At 37.0% G+C, this 20,939-nt stretch overlaps 1 protein-coding gene across 2 annotated transcripts in view; it reads left to right on the top strand.

Annotated features, from left to right (window-relative positions):
* The window catches only part of KNL1 (kinetochore scaffold 1), a 67,441-nt gene extending 46,816 nt beyond the window's left edge, over positions 1 to 20,625 (top strand). For both annotated transcript variants that reach the window (XM_047863731.1, XM_047863732.1), the window contains 13 exons: positions 2,576 to 2,691; positions 3,927 to 4,017; positions 5,005 to 5,121; positions 6,648 to 6,735; positions 10,148 to 10,225; positions 10,385 to 10,424; positions 11,183 to 11,284; positions 11,991 to 12,091; positions 15,003 to 15,071; positions 15,724 to 15,833; positions 17,230 to 17,348; positions 18,035 to 18,157; positions 18,925 to 20,625. In XM_047863731.1, the coding sequence (XP_047719687.1) occupies positions 2,576 to 2,691; positions 3,927 to 4,017; positions 5,005 to 5,121; positions 6,648 to 6,735; positions 10,148 to 10,225; positions 10,385 to 10,424; positions 11,183 to 11,284; positions 11,991 to 12,091; positions 15,003 to 15,071; positions 15,724 to 15,833; positions 17,230 to 17,348; positions 18,035 to 18,157; positions 18,925 to 19,039 (1,269 nt within the window). In that variant the 3' untranslated portion in view covers positions 19,040 to 20,625. The remainder of the gene's footprint in view (positions 1 to 2,575; positions 2,692 to 3,926; positions 4,018 to 5,004; positions 5,122 to 6,647; positions 6,736 to 10,147; positions 10,226 to 10,384; positions 10,425 to 11,182; positions 11,285 to 11,990; positions 12,092 to 15,002; positions 15,072 to 15,723; positions 15,834 to 17,229; positions 17,349 to 18,034; positions 18,158 to 18,924) is intronic.
* Positions 20,626 to 20,939: the final 314 nt, after the last annotated feature.

Genomic DNA, 20,939 nt, shown 5'->3' with positions numbered 1-20,939 from the left:
GAATCCTATATGAAGGCATTTAGCCATTTTCCCAAGGAGGCCTGATTTCTTTGAGTGAAAAATCCTTGCTTTAAAACCACAGTCTGGGTGTGCCTCAGTTGCTTAAGCATCTGACTCTTGATTTCAGCTCAGGTCATGATCTCACAGTTTTGTGAGGTGGAGCCCCTCATTGGGCTCTGCACTTGCAGCTCAGAACCTGCTTGGGATTCTTTCTATCTCTTCTCATTCTTCCCCTCCCCTACTCATGCTCTCTCTGTCACTCTCGAAACAAAAATGTAAATTAAAAAAAGCACAATCTGGGGAGCACCTGGGTGGTTCAGTCAGTTGAGCATATGACTCTTAATTTCAGTTCAGGTCAAGATCCTGGGGTGTGGGGTGAAGCCCTGTGTCCATCAAGCTCTGTGCTGAGCATGGAGCCTGCTTGGGATTCTCTTTCTCTCCCTCTGCCCCCTCCCCCTACCTCTCTCTCTCTCTTCTAAATTAAAACAAAAAACAAAAAAAAACAACAACAAAAAACCATAATCTGTGTTCTAGTGTTGCCATTTCTTTTTGAGCCAGTGTATGGAGCTTTGATTTTTATTTATAAATCTAGCCTTAAATATACCTTTAAGAGGGGCGCCTGGGTGGCGCAGTCGGTTAAGCGTCCGACTTCAGCCAGGTCACGATCTCGCGGTCTGTGAGTTCGAGCCCCGCGTAGGGCTCTGGGCTGATGGCTCAGAGCCTGGAGCCTGTTTCCGATTCTGTGTCTCCCTCTCTCTCTGCCCCTCCCCCGTTCATGCTCTGTCTCTCTCTGTCCCAAAAATAAATAAAAAACGTTGAAAAAAAATTTTTTTTAAATATATATATACCTTTAAGAAAGAGAATCAACTTCAGTTATAATTGATCTTAGCATTTTTTATACTTTATAAGTACTTTACTTAGTACTTTTATATTTTATTTTATACTTTCTAGTAAATACTTCTAGTATCTGCTAGAAGATGTGTTAGAGACAGAGAAGGGAGATTAAAACCTCATTCAGTTCTTTTTAATTTATCAAATAAAAGTAGAAAGTGAGAAGAAGCTAACATTTTGTTAGAACACTTTATCAGGCTCTGGACTTGAGTAACCTTTAAAAAAAAAACCTTTTACCATAATCTTGAGAGGCTGGTCAATATTGTGCCCATTTTATAGATGAGGAGACCAACTCTTAGAGTGGTAAAATGACTTATTCTGTGCCATACTGCCTATGAATAATGGGCAGTTGTGAGATTTTGGTTTGGTTTTTATATGTTATGTGATGTAAGGAGCTGACTTGGTTTTTCCATTACTGCATCAAGGACATCAAAAAGTCATTGGATTTGGGATGCCTGGCTGGCTCTGTTGGAAGGTCAAATGACTCTTGATATCATGGTTCTGAGTTTGAGCCCCATGTTCAATGTAGAGATTAAAAGTAAAATTGAGGCAGCTGGGTGGCTTAGTCAGTTGAGCATCCGACTTCAGCTCAGGTCATGAACTCATGGTTTGTCAGTTCAAGCTCCACATCAGTCTCACAGCTGTCAGTGCAGAGGGCACTTCATCTCCTCTGTCTCCCTCTCTCTCTGCACCTCCCCCATTCATGCCCTCCTTCTCTCTCAAAAATAAATAAACATTTAAAAAATAAAGATATGGGTGCTTGGGTGGCTTAGTCAGTTAAGCATCCAACTTCAGCTCAGGTCATGATCTCAAAGTATATGAGTTCAAGCCCTGCATCAGGCTCTGTGCTGACACCTCAGAGCCTGGAGCCTGCTTTGGATTCTGTGTCTCCCTCTTTCTCTGCCCCATCCCCACTCAAACTCTGTCTCTCTGACTCTCAAAAAAAAAAAAAATTTTTTTTAATAAAAATAAAATATTTATTTATTTATTTTTATTTATTTATTCTGAGAGAACAGGAAGGGCAGAGAGAGAGGAAGAGAGAATTACAAGCAAGCTCCACACTGCTAGCACAAAGCCTGACACGGGGCTTGAACCCACAAACTGCAAGATCATGACCTGAGCTAATAGCCAGAGTCAGATGCTTAACTGACTGAGCCACCTGGGTGCCCCAAAAATAAAATCTTAAAAAAAAAAAAAAATCATTGGATTAGAGCTATAAAACGTTTTTAAAAATAACCATATTTTTACTACCTTATTTTATATATGCCAGAAAATTTTGAATCTAAACTGAGACACAAGTATGGATTAGAGCTAGAGAATGGGAGTTGAAAAGAAAAATCTGGGAAACTGGCATCTTTTTTCTTTCTTTTAATGAAAGAGTTCCTGATAAGTTTGAACTTTTAGGTATCGATTTTCTTAAAAAAACACATAACCATTTTCAAACCACTTTGACTCGCATGTGAATGGAACATCCACTAAACAAATGTAGGAAATGGACTTTGACGTCAGAGACTTGAATTCAAATTCCAACTACTAGATTACTGGGTATATCAATCTCATAGGGTAATCAAATTTTTCTTTTATGACTTTTTAAAATAAGCACTCTGAAACGTGAAACAGTTTTTAAACATGGTTTTGTCTTCAAACTACCTGTTTTGAGGGACTGATTTTCTTTTTTTTCCAGTTTACTGTAAACACACCACCTACTCCAGAAGACGTGATGTTAAGTCAATATGTTTACCGACCCAAGATACAGATTTATAGAGAAGATTGTGAGGCTCTTCGCCAAAAGATCGAAGAGTATGAAAGTTTTCGTTTTTGTGTGTGTTTCATTGGATGGGTGAATAATCTGTGTGATAAGGTTTTGATTAGAATAACACTGGCACAGGAAAAAGCTCATGGCATTAACTGGCAGTGTGATATGGTATATAGGAAAGAGTCAGCTTTGTAGTCAGACAGATTAAAGCTCAATCCTGGCTACAGCACTAGCTGTGTAACTTTATGTGTCATTTAACCATCATTTCCACATCCATAAATTAGGGATAACGATACATGCGCAACAGGCAGAAATGAGCAGAGGAAATAATGTATATAAAATGTCTTGATGCCATTCTTAGCAAAAAGTACATCCTCAATAAACATTAATTATTAGATTATGATATCATAAATTGATTGCAGGGCGCCTGGGTGGCTCAGTCGGTTAAACGTCTGACTTCAGCTCAGGTCACGATCTCGCGGTCCGTGAGTTCGAGCCCCGCATCGGGCTCTGGGCTGATGGCTCGCAGCCTGGAGCCTGCTTCCGATTCTGTGTCTCCCTCTCTCTCTGACCCTCCCCCATTCATGCTGTCTCTCCCTGTCTCAAAAATAAATAAACGTTAAAAAAAAAAAATTAAAAAAAAAAAAAAGAAAAAGTATTGGTGTTCATCACTGAATAAGACAGAAAAGTTTCTTATCTTCATGTTTTTTAAAAGAGTTGAGTGCCTCAGATTTGTCTGAGAATGTTTTATTTTGAATAAAATAAGATCATGCATACAATGTGCAGTATGTTTAGATGTGCTCTACTATCTGATTTTACACCTATACTCCTGTATATAATATCTTCTAACTCTGATAGAAATGTATTCTACTTACTAACAAGAGACTAATATGTAACTTTGCTACTTTTACAAATGCTATTCTATAAAGATGAAATAAGACTGAGCTGAATGGGAACTTTTACTTAAAATAATAGCTACAACTTGACAATAATTACGCATTGATAGGCCTTAAAGATTCTTTAAAAGCAACATGTTTTCATGTTAGACCAAGTTGCTTGAGAATAATGTTTGTGAGAAGTTTTTATGATTCATAGCATTCTTGAACTGTTCTACAAGTGTTGAAATAATGAAGCTGACCACTGTTCTTGAGTAAATGCCCCTTTTTTTTTAAGGTAGAAAAGAATTAGGAAGAATCAAATTAATTATGCCTGTAAATCTGTGTTGATTCATTCTGGCTGACTTCTGAACCCTGAGCTAATTAACTTTTCTATATTTTAGATTAAAGCTATCTGCACTGAACCAGGATAAACTGTTGACTGATGTAAATAGGAACCTGTGGGAAAAAATGAGACACTGCTCTGATGAGGAGGTATTTTTGTCTCATTTTCTGAATGGGAATCAGTATACACATTTTGAACACAGTTTATTGTGAAATAAGTAACTGTTACGTGGTAATTAGTGATGAGTTCTTTAACTTCTCAGGTATAATATGTTATCAAGGTTTTAATTTAATTATATATGAGTAATTGTTAATATATAATTTTTCAAACCTGAAATGACTAATTTAATAATAGGAAATATATTTGAAGTTTATTTAGAATTTCCTCCTACTTGTTTTCCTTTCACTTAGATTTAGATGAGGAAAAGATTTACTTTAATTGGTTAAATAATAAGCAACACATTTTATATGTGCTCTAATATATTAAAAGAGTTTTTTAAATTAACTAAGAACCTGTTATTTTCTAACTTGTAATATGAATAAATGAATGAAAAACAGGAATTAGGGGTGCCTGGGTGGCTCAGTCGTTTGACCATCCGACTCCGGCTCAGGTCATGATCTCACTGCTTGTGAGTTCAAGACCCGTGTCAGCCTCTGTGCTGACTGCTCGCATCTCAGAGCCTGGAGCCTGTTTCGGATTCTGTCTCTGTCTCCCTGCCCCTCCACCACTTGTGCTCTGTCTTTCTCTCTCTCAAATATAAATAAACATTAAAAAAAATTTTTTAAGCAGGAATTAAAACTGAAATCATTGGTTCTATTCTTAAACTATTAAATATGATTAAATTTGCAAATGAGGGGACATCTGGCTGGCTCTCAACTCTTGGAGCGTATGACTCTTGATCTTGGGTCAGGAGTTTGAGTCCCACATTAGGCACAGAGATTACTTAATTTAAATGAATGAATGAGTTTTTGTTTTTTGTTTTTTTTAAGATTTGCAAAGGAGAAATGCCCTGCCTTAGGAATCAGTGTAGGATGGGCAAAGCTTAGCACATAGCAGCTGATCCAGCCTTTCCAGACTATTTGCCTTTTCTAACTCACTTGTTTTAGGGCATTATAACCTTTGACTTTCTCTTGCAGCTGAAGGCCTTTGGAATTTACCTGAACAAAATAAAGTCACGTTTTACCAAGATGACTAAAGTCTTCACTCACCAAGGAAAAGTGGCTCTCTACAGCAAGCTGGTACAGTCAGCTCAGGTAATTTGACACAGCTAACAGCATAGAAAGAAAGGTCTATTAAAGTTACTTTATAGTGGTTGTAGGATATGAAGAATGTTTCTTCAGAGAGACATGTGAATGAGACTTGGGCATAAATTTACAATGGTTCATAAGAGGTGGAGTTCAATTTATCAAAAGTGGGAAATCCAGAGGCACCTGGTTGGCTCAGTCAGTGGAGCATGCAACTCTCAATCTCAGAGTCATGAGTTCAAGCCCCACGTTAGGCATGGAGCCTACTTAAAAAAAAAAAAAAAAAAAAAAAGGAAATCTGAGTAATTCTAGAATATATTTACTAATATGGGCCTATGTCTCATCTCAAATGTTGAGGTAAAACAATGTAGGATTCTGATCTTCTGTTGCTAAGGACTGTACTGGAGTATTATCTTCCTCATAGTCCATACCCATCTATGAATGTATGTGCATGTTTATTTTTAGGTATGTATGTATGTAAGTAAGCAAGCAAGCTCTATGCCCAATGTGGGGCTTGAACTCACGACCCCTAAATCAAGAGTTGCATACTCTACTGACTGAGCCAACCAGTGCTCCTGTGTGTGCATGTTTAAAGTAGCATTTCCCAAAATGATGATACTTTAAGAAAGGCTCTTCATAAAAAAATTTTCATTTGGCAAATAACTCTGAGAAATGTCACATGCCATATCCTTCCTTTGGAGAAAAAATAGCATATTAAAGTCTAAACTCAGAATTTTTTTTTTTAAGTCTAAAAAGAACAAAAAATGCTTTAATTCTATTCAATGTTTTCCATATTTATTTGACCATAGAACATTTTTTTAAGAATTATTTTTTTGGGGGGGCGCCTGGGTGGCTCAGTCAGTTGAGCTTCCGACTTCGGCTCAGGTCATGATCTCACGGTTTGTGAGTTCGAGTCCCGTGTCAGGCTCTGTGCTGACAGCTCAGAGCCTGGAGCCTGCCTTGGATTCTGTGTCTCCCTCTCTCTCTGACCCTCCCCCATTCATGCTCTGTCTCTCTCTGTCTCAAATAAACATTAAAAAAAATTTTTTTTTAATTTAAAAAAGAATTCTTTTTTTTTTTTTTAAGTAATATATATTAACATGGAAATGCTGGAATAAAGGAAAGTACAAAAAATGGGTTTATATGAATCTGTTATGTATGCCTTTTTTTTTTTTAATGTTTATTATTTTTGAGAGAGTGCATGTGAGAGCAGGGGAGGGGCCAAGAGAGAGGGTGACAGAAGATCTAAAGTAGGCTCTGTGCTGACAGCAGAGAGCCCGATGTGGGGCTCAGACTTATGAACCATGAGATCATTGAGCCAAAGTTGAATGCTTAACCGACCAAGTCACCTTGACACACCTGTTATGTATGCTTTTTAAAAACATCTTAAGTCCAGACTTGAAGCTTTGACCTTCGTTTCAAGATTTGCCTGTTCATGGTATAGACAAAGCAGTAGGTCAGTAAGTTTAACCATTTATAATGTTAAAGTGTTTTGTTTAGAGGTTTAACTTAACAGTGTAATATTGTATTTTTAGAATGAGAGGGAGAGACTTCAGACAAGGATAGATGAAATGAACAACATACTTAAGAAGATTGAGAAATGTCTCACTGAGGTGGAAATAGGTAAAGTATTTTGAACACTTTCCCAAAGGTAGTTTAATTTTACCTAAAAGCTTCCCTACGGTACAGATTGCTGGTATCACTATGCTGAAGCCTTGTATTAGCAATTTGAGACATTAGAGCAAAATAAAGCTCTTTACCTGTGGTCATCCATAACACAATCAACAAGAGATGCCCAAGATAATAAACCTCTTTAGAAAGTTCTTCATAACCTAGACTATAATCTTATTTTTTTAATAGATGAACTTATTATCTCCATTTGGAAAATAGCTGTCCTTTTAGTTTGACCTCTCATATTCCCGATTTGTTAGTATTGTTGTCCTGCAGTGCTTTCTCATAAATCACAAAATTCCACATAATCATCAAATTTAGAAACTCTTAGTCCTTAGCTATCTTGACCTCCTTCAGCATTTGACACTGATGATTATTCTCTTCCTTCTGAATCTTTCATCTCCCTAAACCTCTATGATATTGTACTACCGTGACTCTTTTTTTCTGACTATTCCTTTTAGCTTCTCTGTTGCTCTCTCTCTAACTTCTTTTGTAGGCCTCTAGATTTTATCATCTACTCATTTCTATATTCTCTCCTTCATGCTTTCATCTGCCTTAACATTTGTGTTTGTATGATTTCCAAATTCAGTTAAATTCATCATTTGTTGAACACCTGCTGCATGCCCAATACTATGCTTAGCCTCAGAAAAAAAGATATTATAAACACAGATTTTTGCCCTTAAATAGCTTATAATTATTCTGAGTGAGGTCATCTTTAGCCTCTCTCTTGAGTTCCAAACTTAACATTTCTAGTTTCTTGCTGAACCTTTATGCAAATATGTCTTTAAGCACCTTAAGGACATTGTTATTTCCAAAATAAAATCTGAAAATCTGCTCTCCCTATGATGTTTCTCATCTCTGTTAATGGCATCACTATTGTTACATACTGTAAACAGCTAAAAACTTTCATTGTCTTTGAGTCTCTCTAATCAGGTCCTGTCATATCTGCTTCTTCAGCATCTCGTATTCTTTCCCATTCCCATTAAGGCTGTCATCAATTCTGACACGCTATTCCAAGTCTTCTAACTAATCTTTCTATACTCTTTTTTTTTAAGTTTATTTACTTATTTTTTTGAGAGAGATGGTGAGCAGGGGAAGGGCAGAGAGAGAGAGAGGGAGACAGAGAATCCCAAGCAGGCTCCACACTGTTAGCACAGAGCCCCTCACGGGACTCGAATTCACAAACCATGAGATCATGACCCGAGATGAAACCAAGAGTCAGACGCTTAACCAACCAAGCCACCTAGGCACCCTGCAATGTTTCTACACTCTTAATTTCATCCTACCTCCTTCTAGTCCAACCTCGCATTGCGGCCAGATTAAATAATTATGAAGAACAGTTTTCATTATGTTACTCCCTTCACAAACTTCTTTCCATTTATAACAATAAAGTCCAAACACCTGAGCTTGACATTTACATTCTCCACAATAATTTTTAGGTCTTCCTTTCTTACATGATTTACTATTATTCTTCTATTATGCATCCCAGATTCCAACCAAATCTTGTCATCTCTATGCAGTCTTGCTATTTTGTCTTTGCTAATGCATTTTCCTTCTGTTTTCTACCAAAGGAAGCAGTCCTTATCTCCCTTGAGCTCCTGTAGCTGTTTTATTAGTCCTTCTTGTAGTATACATCTACTTATAATTATAGTTATTTTTATATAGCTATCTCCCTAATGTGTAAGCTCCATGGAAGCAAAGATCAGCTTTTATTTTTCTCCATATCCTTCAGAGTTCTTAGTACTATGCTTTGCATTGAGCAAGTGCCTAGTACATGTTTTCTACATTGCATTGATAGTGAGTGTATGAATTCCATAATCTTAGACTCCTACTACTCATGCCCTACTCCTTTGTTCATTACCTTTCTACTTCACATACGAAAAACAAGCTATTAGGTCAGAACTTTTGAACTTCCTACTTCCAAACAAATCAAACTTTTATATATCTATATCCATTCTTTCATTATTCCTTTCTTTTCACTAAGACCAATCTGTCCACCTAAACTTCAGTTCCATCCCCTCTTAGGAATTTCATATCACTGATTTTCCCTTATCTCTTACATATTCAACCTTTCTGCCTCCTCTCTGAAGGATATATTCACCTCTCTCTTATCTTTAAAATACCAAAAACCACACTTCTTTCTCTAGATACCACTGACAAATAGCTATTTCTTTCTCATTCCTTCATTATGCCTTGAGCATATATACTGAGTACCTATGTTGTGCCATGTACAGTGCTCAATGCTTAGAATACTATGGTGATTAAACACAAAAACTTTATGGCCCTGTGGAAAAGAATCTTTTCATCTAGAAAAGAATATAAGAATTAAATAATTTAGGGCACCTGGATGGCTCAGTCAGTTAAGCATCTGACTCTTGGTTTCAGCTCAGGTCTTGATCTCACGGCTTTGAACCTTGTGGTTTCAAACCCCCTGCTGGGCTCTGAGCTGCCTATGTGGAGTCTGCTTGGGATTCTCTCTCTCTCCCTCTCACTGTCTCTCTCTGCCTCTCCCCAACTTGCTCTGTCTCTCCCAAAATAAATAAATAAGCTTAAAAATAATAATTTTATGTTAAGTGCTGTGAGAGAGGTTACACGGTGCTGTAAGGTCCTGAAACAAATCTAACCTAGTCAGGTCCGGAGGAGCTTCTCTCTGTGGAAATGGCTTTTAAGTTAAGATCTGAAAAATGAGGAGGATTTAAAGTGAGGAAGGGAAAGCAGACTATTTAATATGAATAACACACACAGAAGTTCTTCTATGGGAAAGAATGTAACAAGTATAAGGATCTGAAATAAGGCCAATGTTGGCTAGAATAGAGAAAGCGCAAGAGAGAACATGATTCAGATAAAGCTGGAGATGTCAGCTTTGCGGGCCTGGGAAAGGAGGGCCCCTTAAGGAGGTTTGACTTTTTTGAGAACAGTGAGCAACCTTGAAGAGTATTAAGCATTGGCTGCAATGTAGAGATGGAATTTGAATAGATGAAGAGTAAATGTAAGAAGTTAAGTACTTATTGGAAATGTGCACACATGCTTTTGTGTATGTGTATCTGTTCCTGTTTCTTGTCCATGGGGTTGCCTAACAATAACTTCAACATATGCAATTATATGTAAACAATTTCTACCTCAGAGTGGCCTATGAGAAGCTGCTGTTGGAGATCATTGCATGTGGCTCAAAGTTCACTTGTCTGCCGCTAGAAGCAAGTCTTTGTATGAAATTATAAGTTTAGCTCAGTGCTTTATTGGCAAGGAAAGGTGGGGAATGATGACTATTTGTGAAATACTGTTAACACTTCATTTTGGGACCATCTTTTTTTCTCATCTCTGGTTATTTTTGACTGAGTTATTCTAATGTACATTGCCTACTTAGAAACTAAGAATTTGGAGGATGAAGAGAAAGACAATCCTATGGAAGAATGGAATTCAGAAATGAGAGCTGCAGAGAAAGGTAACTGAATTAATTAAGAAGATAAATGGGGGAAAAAACAAGCTATTTTCTGTTTATTTAGGTGAGATAAAGTGATACAGAATTTTCAATAGAACAGATGATTTTTTGTAGCAACATTTTAATGTGTCCATTCTGACAGATTTTTTTTTTTCCCTAAAGAACTGGAACAGTTGAAAACTGAAGAAGAAGAGCTCCAAAGGTCAGCTTCAACTGGAGTGTTAGAAAGTAGGCTAAACTTTGCAAGGCTAAATGGCTTCCTGCCTCTAAAAACTGACAAGATTAGGCACATGAATATTGAATTAAGACTGACTCAGGGCTTCTGTTCCACGTTGAACTTGACCTGTCTTAGTTGGCAGTGTTTTCTAAGCACTTACGGGGCATTAATCCAAGGTAGTATTTCTCAAGCTTGAATAATATCGGGATCCTTTTAAAGAAAATAAACCTAGCATTAAACTGTTTTTATATTGTACTTTTTTTTTTTTTAAGTTTATTTACTTACTTTGAGAGAAAGAAGACAGAGAATCCCAAGTAGGCTCCATACTGTCACTGCAGAGCCCAACACGGGGCTCACTCCCACAAACCATGAGATCAAGACCTGAGTGGAAATCAAGAGTCGGATCCTTAACTGACTGAGCCACCCAGGCGCCCCAAAATGAAAAGTAAATTTTAATAATATTAAAGAATATGCAAACCGTCAAAGATGCAAACCTTCATGGATCCTAATTTTGAGAACCATTGGTTTAAGCCTTTCCTAATTAGACCCTCACTTCTAGATTAATGCTTATTAAAAAAAAACACACTCAAGAAAAAAAAAACTAAGAAAACAAAAATGGATGCCATTCACTTCACTGGGGAGCCATCTAGCATGTGACTTCTTCTCATAAACCTTTTATTTTTATGGAGTCCAAATTCTCTGACAACAGCCTTATCTCTCTGATTACCTGCTATGATTTGCAGAAATCTCTCAGAACTGGAAGTACAGAAAGAGCAGACCCTTGCTCAAATAGACTTCGTGCAAAAACAAACAAATAGAACTGAAGAGCTACTGGATCAGTTGAGGTAAGGAAAAGCAGGTGTCATTAGTTTGTGTTTTACCCTGTGCCTTTGTAGTTGGCTAACCTATTACAGCAGTTGACATGTGTTTTTAACATGTATCACTGTTGTTGTTTTTTTTAAGTTTATTTATTGATTTTGAGAGAGAGCCCGCATACAGTGGGAGAGGGGCAGAGAGAGAGGGAGAGAGAGAGAGAGAGATTCCCAAGCAGGCTCTGCACTGCCAGCACAGAGCCTGACATGGGGCTTGAAACCACAAACCAGGACTCAAACCCGGGGCTTGAACCCTTGAACCTTGAAATCATGACCCGAGCCAAAATCAAGAGTTGGACACTTAACTGACTGAGCCACCCAGATGCCCCTGTGTATCACTATCTTTAACCCGTAATACAACTTCAAAAAGAGTCAATGTACGCAACACCAAGCTGAAAGTATACAAGGTGGGAAAGCTATGAAATTATCATTTTAAAATATTTAACACTTTATATTGCCTAAACTTGGGTTTTCTCTGATGCAGAACTCAAAATTGGGTCAATTCTTTCAAAAGCATATTTGTACATTCACGGTATTTGATTCAAAATATTTGATTATCTCCCAAGCCAGCAAAAAACTTCAGCAAATATTTCTGGCACTCTTTGTGTGATATCAAAAGTTAACTCTTCTCTTCTTTTACTTCAGAAAAAAATTTTTGTCTTTGTTTATTTCTCTCCAGCGTGTCTGAGTGGGAAGTCATCGAGTGGAGTGATGATCAAGCTGTGTTCACCTTTCTTTATGACACAATAGAACTTACCATCACCTTTGGAGAGTCAGCAGGTGAGTAGCAAAAGTAATTCCTCTGCAGAAAAATGTATGGATAAACTCACTAAGGAGTCCAATCTTTATTTTACTACAATACTAACTATTGACATAATGAAATGAAAGCACACTAGAAGAAGCGATTATTTTAATTTATGATAATAGGAATTTCTTTTATTAGATAGAGAATAAAATAAAAATTCAACTAATGAAAGTTGACCTTTGTTGAATGACATTAGATGATAGAAATTTTACATATCCAAATAATGGATCAATATGCTATTTGCATCTATTTATTCTGGCTTCCTTTTTTCCATCTGTCTTTTTTGATAGACTTACTCTAATGGCTGGTGACACTTGTTTTGTTTTGTTTTGTTTTGTTTTGTTTTGAGAGAGAACATGAGCAGGGGAGGGGCAGAGAGAGAGGAGGACAGAAGGTCCAAAGCAGGCTGTCTGCTGACAGTAGCCAGCCTATTGTGGGGCTTGAACTTACGAACCGAAGCTTGAGTTCATGACTTGAGCTGAAGTTGAGTGTTCAGCCAACTGAGCCACCCAGGCACCCCTTGATATTTTTGTGTGTGTGTGTGTGTACTTAAATTAACCTGAAAAGTTCATTGGAAGTTCTGTATATATTGGTAGGCTTAACAGAGTCTTTGGAATCACTATATGGTAACTGGACAGAGTCCTAGCTATTTTGTTAAGAGGCTCCTGTCGGTGTCTTTAGGTCTTTTCTCTGAAACAATTTCAGCATAGCAAACCAAACTTCACATTTTTCCAGCCTCCACACATGATTCTCCTTAAAATTTCCTTTTCTCAAAGAATATCAACAACTTCAGTCCAGGTCCAAAATTAAATGTTTGTTTGTTTGTTTGCTTGTTTATTTTGAGAGAGAGAGAGGGTGGGGGAGGAGTGGGTAGAGTGAGAGGGAGAGAGAGAATGCCAAACAGACTCTGCACTCAAGCCACCCACATGCTCTAGTCCAGGTCCAAAATTAAAACAGGAATCACTCTTTACCGCTTTATTTTATCCCTTGCCAGGCATATCTAATCATCAATAAGACTTACTGATTTTAATTTCTTAATACTGATCCACTTTTCTTCATTTCCTATCAATAGTCATTTCTAACCAAATGACTACAATAACATTCAAACTGGCCTTTCTGGATCTTCTCCTTTTCCCCTCCAATTCATCTTCCTTCCTGCAGCTATGGGGATTCTTAAAAATCTGATTATGCACCAAATACTCTTAGACTAATGATCAAAATATTTACTATGAACTGTAACATCTTGCAAGAATTTAATTTTTCCTCCTTTTCCCGCCTCATCTTAAACTATTCTCTGCACTTTGGCACATGGATTTCTTTCATGTCCCCCTTTTTTTTTTTTAAAGTAGGCTCCACATACAATGTGGGCCGTGAACTCACAACCCTGAGAATCAAGGGTCTCATGCTCTGATGACTGGCCAGCCAGGCACCCCTCTTTCATTTCTTTAAAAGATCATGGTCTTTTTATGGTCAGTCATATTCCATCCTTCTCCAGGACCTTCATAATGATCTTTTTTATGCCTGAAAGCCCTTTCCCTTGCCTTTGTCCATTTGGACTACTATAACAAAAATGCCATAAACTGGGTAGCTTATGAACAACCAAAATTTATTTTCTACATTTCTGGAAGCTGGAGATCCAAGACTGGGATGCCAGCATGCTCAGCTGAAAGCCCTCTTCCAGGGCGCATACTTTTTATTGTATCCTTATATGCTGAAAGTCCAAGCTAGCTCTTTAGGGTCTCTTCGGAGACCCTAATTAATCTCGTTCATAAGGGGTCTACCCTCATGTCCGAAATACCTCCCCAAAAATCTGTCACCTAATACCATCACTTTGGGCATTAAGATTTCAACATACAAATTTGAGGGAAGGACACAATCATTCATACCATAGTACTCCCTCTCCACTAAATAAATTTCTGCCAGTAATCCTTAAGAGCTCATCTCAATTATCACTTTCTCAGGAAAGTTTTCCCTGACTCTCCTTTTACCCATTCCTTCTACTAGTTACCTTCCTCTTATATATTTTCTCATTGCTTCCCGCAGTTTTCCTTAATAGTGCCTATTCCCAGTTACGGTTTTTGGTGTGTTTATTTGTGCAATTATCTGTGTATCCCCCTGAGCTATTAGCTTTTTGAGAATATAAATTGATCGTGTCTTTTTGTCTCATTATTGTATTCCCAGTGCCTAACACATAGAAAATATTCAATAACATGAAAAGAATCAGAATTCGAGAAACATGAGAGAACTCTAGAGTTTGGAGGAGGAAGCAGCTCTCCTGGCTACCTAAAACTCATTACTGTAATGCTAAGAGCATAAATCATTTGCACTATATTTATAAAAAGAAAGTAGGTGTGAAGAGATCATAGTCATTTTTTTGTATGGTGTCTGAAAATAGTATCTTTGCACAAAATTTAGGAGTTAAAGGAGGAGGCCTTGATAAATTTAAAATAAAGGTACTACACCTTAAATTTCCTTCAAAGGCCTGTCAGTAAGTGTAGTTCAGCAGTCTCAGGGTGAGCCTTTACCATTCACAAAAAATAATATGATTCAAGGATATACCTTTAGCTGCTTATATTTAAAAAAAACTCTGCTTGGGCACCTGGGTGGCTCAGTCACTTGAGCATCTGACCCTTGATTTCAGCTCATGTCATGATCCCAAGGTGGTGGGATCGAGCCCCATGTCAAACTCTGCACTGAGTGTGGACCCTTCTTAAGATTCTCTTTCTTCTCTCTCTCTCTCTTCACATGTTCTCTCTCTCTCTAAAGAAAAAACAAAAACAAAAAACCCTGCTACCCAGAAAGAGTAGGCTTGTAAAGTACTGAGTTGTATGTGGCTTAAAATCAGATAATAAAAAGAAATACTGCTCTTACTCTGGTTCTTCCTAGTTGGTCTCCCTTTCCTGGACAAGGCTTTCAGGAAGATTGTTGACCTGAATTTTCAGTCTCTGTTAGATGGTAAGTCCAGTTATCCACTAGAAACTTGTTGAATATTTACAAGTGTAAATTGCTCCTTGAGAGCTCTTTCACATACAAAGTTAAATATAAACAATAATAATAATAATAATTTCTCCTTAGAAATGTTTATTAGACATAAAATTGCTTGGATAATGTTCCAAATATTAGGTAGGATTTAATTTTTTTAATTATTACTAGATTTTAAGCAATGATTGATGATTAATAATAGCTGTTTCCATAATTGAAAAATTACCTTATGAGTACTTAATCTGTATCAGGCATTAGTGTTACTTACGTTAACACTTGGAGGTAAGGTTCCTCATTTTACAAATTAGAGAACTGCAGCTCAAAAGAAGTAAGTGTTGTGCTTAGGATCACTCAGTTTGTAAGGAAAGGCAGGATTTAAACTTAGGTTTATGTTACATTTAAGCCCATGTTTTTAACCAGCTTCTATTCTGTACATGATAAAGGCTTGAGTTTTTATAAGAATGTCTGTGTTCACTATATATGTTGATTTATGTGTTTGAAAATAGAGCGGAGAGGATACTTAGATACCTAGTAGTTTGAAGGTATTTCTAGTTTATATATTTCTACCTTATGTGTAGAAGATAAAGTAAGTAATACCCTGTTGTTGTTGTTTTTCCTTCCTCAGAGGATAAAGCTCCTCCTTCCTCCCTTTTAGTTCATAAGCTTATCTTCCAGTACATTGAGGAACAAGAATCCTGGAAGAAGAAATGTAAAACACAGCATGAGGTTCCCAAGGTAAATCTGATTAAAGTATTTTGAAAGAAAATTTTGTTTTCTGTCACAAAAAGAAGAGCTCTGAGGGGCTCCTGGGTGGCTCATTTGGTTCGATGTCCAACTCTTGGTTTCGGCTCAGGTCATGATCTCACAGTTTCATGAGTTGGATCCCTGCATCAGGCTCTCCTGGTGGCATGAAGCCTGCTTGGGACACTCTGTCTCTTCCTCTTTCTCTGCCCCTATCCCACTCACACTGTCTCTGTCTCTTTCAAAAATAAGTAAACTTAAAAAAAATTTTTTTTTTAATAATAAATTAAAGGGGCGCCTGGGTGGCTCAATCGGTTGAGCATCCAACTTTGGCTTAGGTCATGATCTCACATTTTGTGCGTTCGAGCCCCACATCGGGCTCTGTGCTGACAGCTCAGCACCTGGAGCCTGCTTTGGATTCTGTGTCTCATTCTCTCTCTGCCCCTCCCCGACTTGTGCTCTTTCTCTGTCTCTCAAAAATAAGTAAATGTGGGGCGCCTGGGTGGCGCAGTCGGTTAAGCGTCCGACTTCAGCCAGGTCACGATCTTGCGGTCTGCGAGTTCGAGCCCCGCGTCGGGCTCTGGGCTGATGGCTCAGAGCCTGGAGCCTGTTTCCGATTCTGTGTCTCCCTCTCTCTCTGCCCCTCCCCCGTTCGTGCTCTGTCTCTCTCTGTCCCAAAAATAAATAAACGTTGAAAAAAAAAATTTAAAAATAAATAAATAAATAAATAAATAAATAAATAAATAAATAAATAAATGTAAAAAGAATTTTTTTTTAAATAATAAATTTTAAAAAAAGAAGAGCTGAAATTTTATATATGTAATAGTGGATCCTGAATTTATAAAAATATTGGGGTGCCTGGGTGGCTCAGTTGGTTAAGCATCCGACTTCAGCTCAGGTCATAATCTCACAGTTCATGAGTTCAAGTCCCATATCGGGCTCTGTGCTGACAGCTCAGAGCCTGGAGCCTGCTTTGGATTCTGTGTCTCCCTCTCTCTCTGCCCCTCCCCCATTCATGTGCTCTCTGTCGAAAATAAACATTTTTTAAAAATGAAAGTATAGGGGCGCTTGTGTGGCTCAGTCTTTTGGGCGTCTGACTTCGACTCAGGTCGTGATCTCACGGCTCATGGGTTCGAGCCCCACATCAGGCTCTGTGCTGACAACTCAGAGCCTGGAGCCTGCTTTCGATTCTGTGTCTTCCTCTCTCTCTGCCCCTCCTCAGCTCAAACTCTGTCTCTGTCTCTCTCTCAAAAATAAACATTACAAAAAAAATTTTATATGAAAGTTTAAATATATAAATTATTTAACTTTGGGGATTTCTTTATAACAGAGCCACTAAAAACTGAAATGTTTTTATAATTTCTTTTTTTTTTCCCCCTATTTTTCCCAGATGCTTCAAGAAATTTCACTTGTGGTGAGCCACTGTAGACTCCTTGGAGAAGAAATTGAGTTTTTAAAGAGATGGGGACCAAATTATAACCTAATGAACATAGATGTGACTAATACCGAGTAAGTGTATTACTTTCCCAGGGCTGCCTTAACAAAGTGCTACAAACTCAGTGGCTTTAAACAACAGCAATTTATTGTTTCACAGTTCTGGAGGCTAGAAGTCATCAAGATGTTAGCAGGGTTTGTTCTTTCGGAGGGGCTAAGAGAATCTGTTTCATGCCTCTCTCTCAAATTCTAGTAATTTGCTGGCAATCATTGACATACCTTGGCTTATAAATATATAACTCCAGTATCTGCTTTCATCTTCACATCATGTTCTTCCTGTATGCATGTTTGTGTCCAAGTGCCCCCTTTTTATAAGGACACCAATCATTTTGGATTAGGAGACCATCCCACTCCAGTAGGACTCCATCTTAACTAATTAAATCTGCAATGATCTTACATTCTGAGATACTGGGGGCTAGGGCTTCAACATATGAATGGCAGTAGGGACATAGTTCTATCTGTAACAGTAAGTAAGTAATCAAAAACTTACTAAAATGATTTCTTTCGGTGAATTTTATGACTAACAATGGAAATGAACAACCATAATAATACTTTGTTCCAGATGTTTTACCCTCTGTCCATTTGATAAGGACAAGAAATAATGTACCACCTAAGTTTCACCTACCAGTGTAAAAAGAAAATATATTTGTTTCATTCTATTTTTGTTTTTTATTTTTAATTGAGGATCTTGTCTTTTACAGATTGAGGCTTTTATTCTCCAGCTCTGCAGCATTTGCAAAGTTTGAGATAACTTTACCTCTCTCAGTTCATTTTCCAACTGTCCGCTTACCTTTTTCCATTCAAAATCACCTTGGAAACATTGGGTAAGTAAATGATAGTAAGGATAGGGCTCCTAATGACTTTTCTACCTCTCCTCTATTATTTGAAAAATCAAAGTGGCCAGAAATAATGGATATATACCATTATTGGATATGCCAATTATGGATAATCCATACTGAGTGCCAAGTGTTACTCCTGACTTCCTTTTGAAGGATTTGTTCTTATAATTTAGTGACCTTCATTGCTAGCACCAGTGGATACTGGAGACCACTGGTATATTCTTTTATACTTGCTCCACTTTTTGAATAATCTTACCTAAAACAGGAGCCCAAAAAGGAAAAAAATGGGTATAAGCTTAGCCCAGATCATATATAAACAACCTTTATGCCCTTAAAACCAGAATATCACTTAATCACTTAGTAATCATTTTAAAAAGCTGTGCAGTCATAATGCTTTTCTCCATTAGCCTTTGTAACCAGACATAACAATATTTCATTCCTATTTGTGACTTTTTAGACATACAGTTGACAGTTTGTAAGATGGTACAGTTTAGAATGCACCCACCTCAAATCCATCAGCAAACACCACCAGTTTAGATTTTTAGCTAAGTCAAGATACCCTCCATTTCATACAGAATTGCTCTTAGGCCTTGTTTTTGGAATCCCAGTTCAAACTTGGCAGTCTGTTTTTAGAAATGTCTATTTATGCTTCCTAAAAGACTCAGAGACCATACCCAAAAACATGAATTCCACTGAAATGCTATCGATAAGTAAGTTTCCAGAAAAATTAATGAACCTTTTGTTCTTTCTAGCCAAGATGAAATCACTGCAATTCTATCTAAAGTGCCACTGGAGGACAACTACCTAAAGAATGTAGTCAAGCAAATTTACCAAGATCTACTTCAGGACTGCCATTTCTACCACTAGACCTATGGACTACAGCTATAATAACCAACCATAGCGCACATCATAATGATATTACGTCGGAGTATCCATTGCTATTTGATCTTTGTCTTTAGGTCATAGAAAGAAGCCTCATAAAATTTCTCCTGATGATGTTATAGTTAATTTGTATGGCTAGTTTTTAAATCTCTACAGTCAGGAATGATGAAAGTCCTCAAATAGCCTTTTATCAACTTGCTCATCTTTTTATGAAAGGTTCAAATAGTAGAATACTTAGGGAAAATTTCTTCTAATTAAAGTTGTGCTCTTTGCTTTAGTACAAGCCCTACAGAGTAACTTTAAGTGGAGCTGTCACCGCTGACAAAAACATTAGCCATTTCCTCATATGTACAGCTCTAATTTTTTGGTTGCCGGCCTTCTGTCTAGTAGGTATTTTTCTGGGATAGAGATTTATCTGTCTACAAACTACTCATCCTCCTTTTTCTTCATTTTAAAAATTTTATTAAGAAAAAGCAATAGCACTCAGCTATTCAAATGGTTGCCAGCTTTTCTAGAGGGCCTTGCCTTTTATTATGTAATATGTGTTAATATTTTCTCAGTATAATTTTATAGAGAAAGTTAATTCATTTTGGGCCAGTACATATATGTAAATATATTGATATTTTTTTGTTTTTGTGATGTAGTAAGGAGATATATATATATACATATGGAAATACATAGTCATGTATAGAGAGATACTCTTCTGCCTAGGCAATTTCCATCTTTCTGAAGGATGCTTTACAGCAAGATTCTCAGTCTCTTTCTATCAAATAATTGTACTTCAAACAATACCAAATTTAAAACCACCAGTTCTGTCAAGTTCTGGCAGTAGTAATTAATTTAATGTGAGAATTGGTTTCTGAAGCCACACCCTTCTCATAAACAAAAATAAGCCATATCCATTGATATTGAATGACCAGTATTATCTGTGAGATAAATATGAGAAAATTTTTACCCAAACTTTAATTGAATCCTAATCATGATAATTTTTTCATTTCTTTTATATTTAATTATAAACTAAAGTATATTTGCATTTCAAACTAATTCATATTAAAATTTTGCTTTATACTTTACGATCAGGTTAAAGTCCTCTGGGTCTCATGAATGTTATCTTCACTCTTAAATTGGCTTTTACTTCTGAGCTATTGGTCAGAAAGATCACATGGTCTTTTAAACCTCAAATTCAACATAAAATTTATTTTCCATAAAAATCAAGATGTAAATATTCTTGAAAAACTTTTAAAGTCACCAATGTGGCCTGTTTTCCATGAAACTTAAATTAGTTTTCTTACTGGAGTTGTTTTATTTATTTTCTGTAAACCTAAAAAGTAGAAATTTTCTTTTGTTCATTTTGGTAAACTGGAATGACCAGCTTCAAGAATGATTTGGCTTGTTATTATGGACTCTGCTTTCTTGGGTTTAGATACAAAATTGTAATATATACCTAGTTATTTGCATTTGTATTTGTTCAAAGGATTGGCTATTTTTATAAAAATTTTTTGGAAATTGTTCCTTCACTAATTAGAAGCAGACTGGTTTTTGCACTATTAAAATAAGTTTATTATATGAAATCTTTTTTTTTATGTTTGTTTATTTTTGAGAGAGACAGAGCATAAGCAGAGGAAGGGCAAAGAGAGAGGAGGACACATAATCAGAAGCAGGCTCCAGGCTCCATGATGTTAGCACAGAGCCTGATGTGGGGCTCAAACTGACGAACCCTGAGATCATGACCCTAGCCAAAGTTGTATGTCTCGCCGACTGAGCCACCCAAGCGCCCCTATTACGTGAAATCTTTTTAAGCAGTGTCTGTTTATGAAGTGAAGAGGTTGTTTTTTTTTACCATGTATTCAATAGACCTGTGAAGATAGAAAAAGGAAGCTCTCTC

This window comes from Prionailurus viverrinus, chromosome B3, assembly GCF_022837055.1.
Source record: "Prionailurus viverrinus isolate Anna chromosome B3, UM_Priviv_1.0, whole genome shotgun sequence".
Lineage (NCBI taxonomy): Eukaryota > Metazoa > Chordata > Mammalia > Carnivora > Felidae > Prionailurus > Prionailurus viverrinus.
Note: the sequence above shows the minus strand (reverse complement) of the source record. Positions and strands in the feature narration are given on the sequence as shown.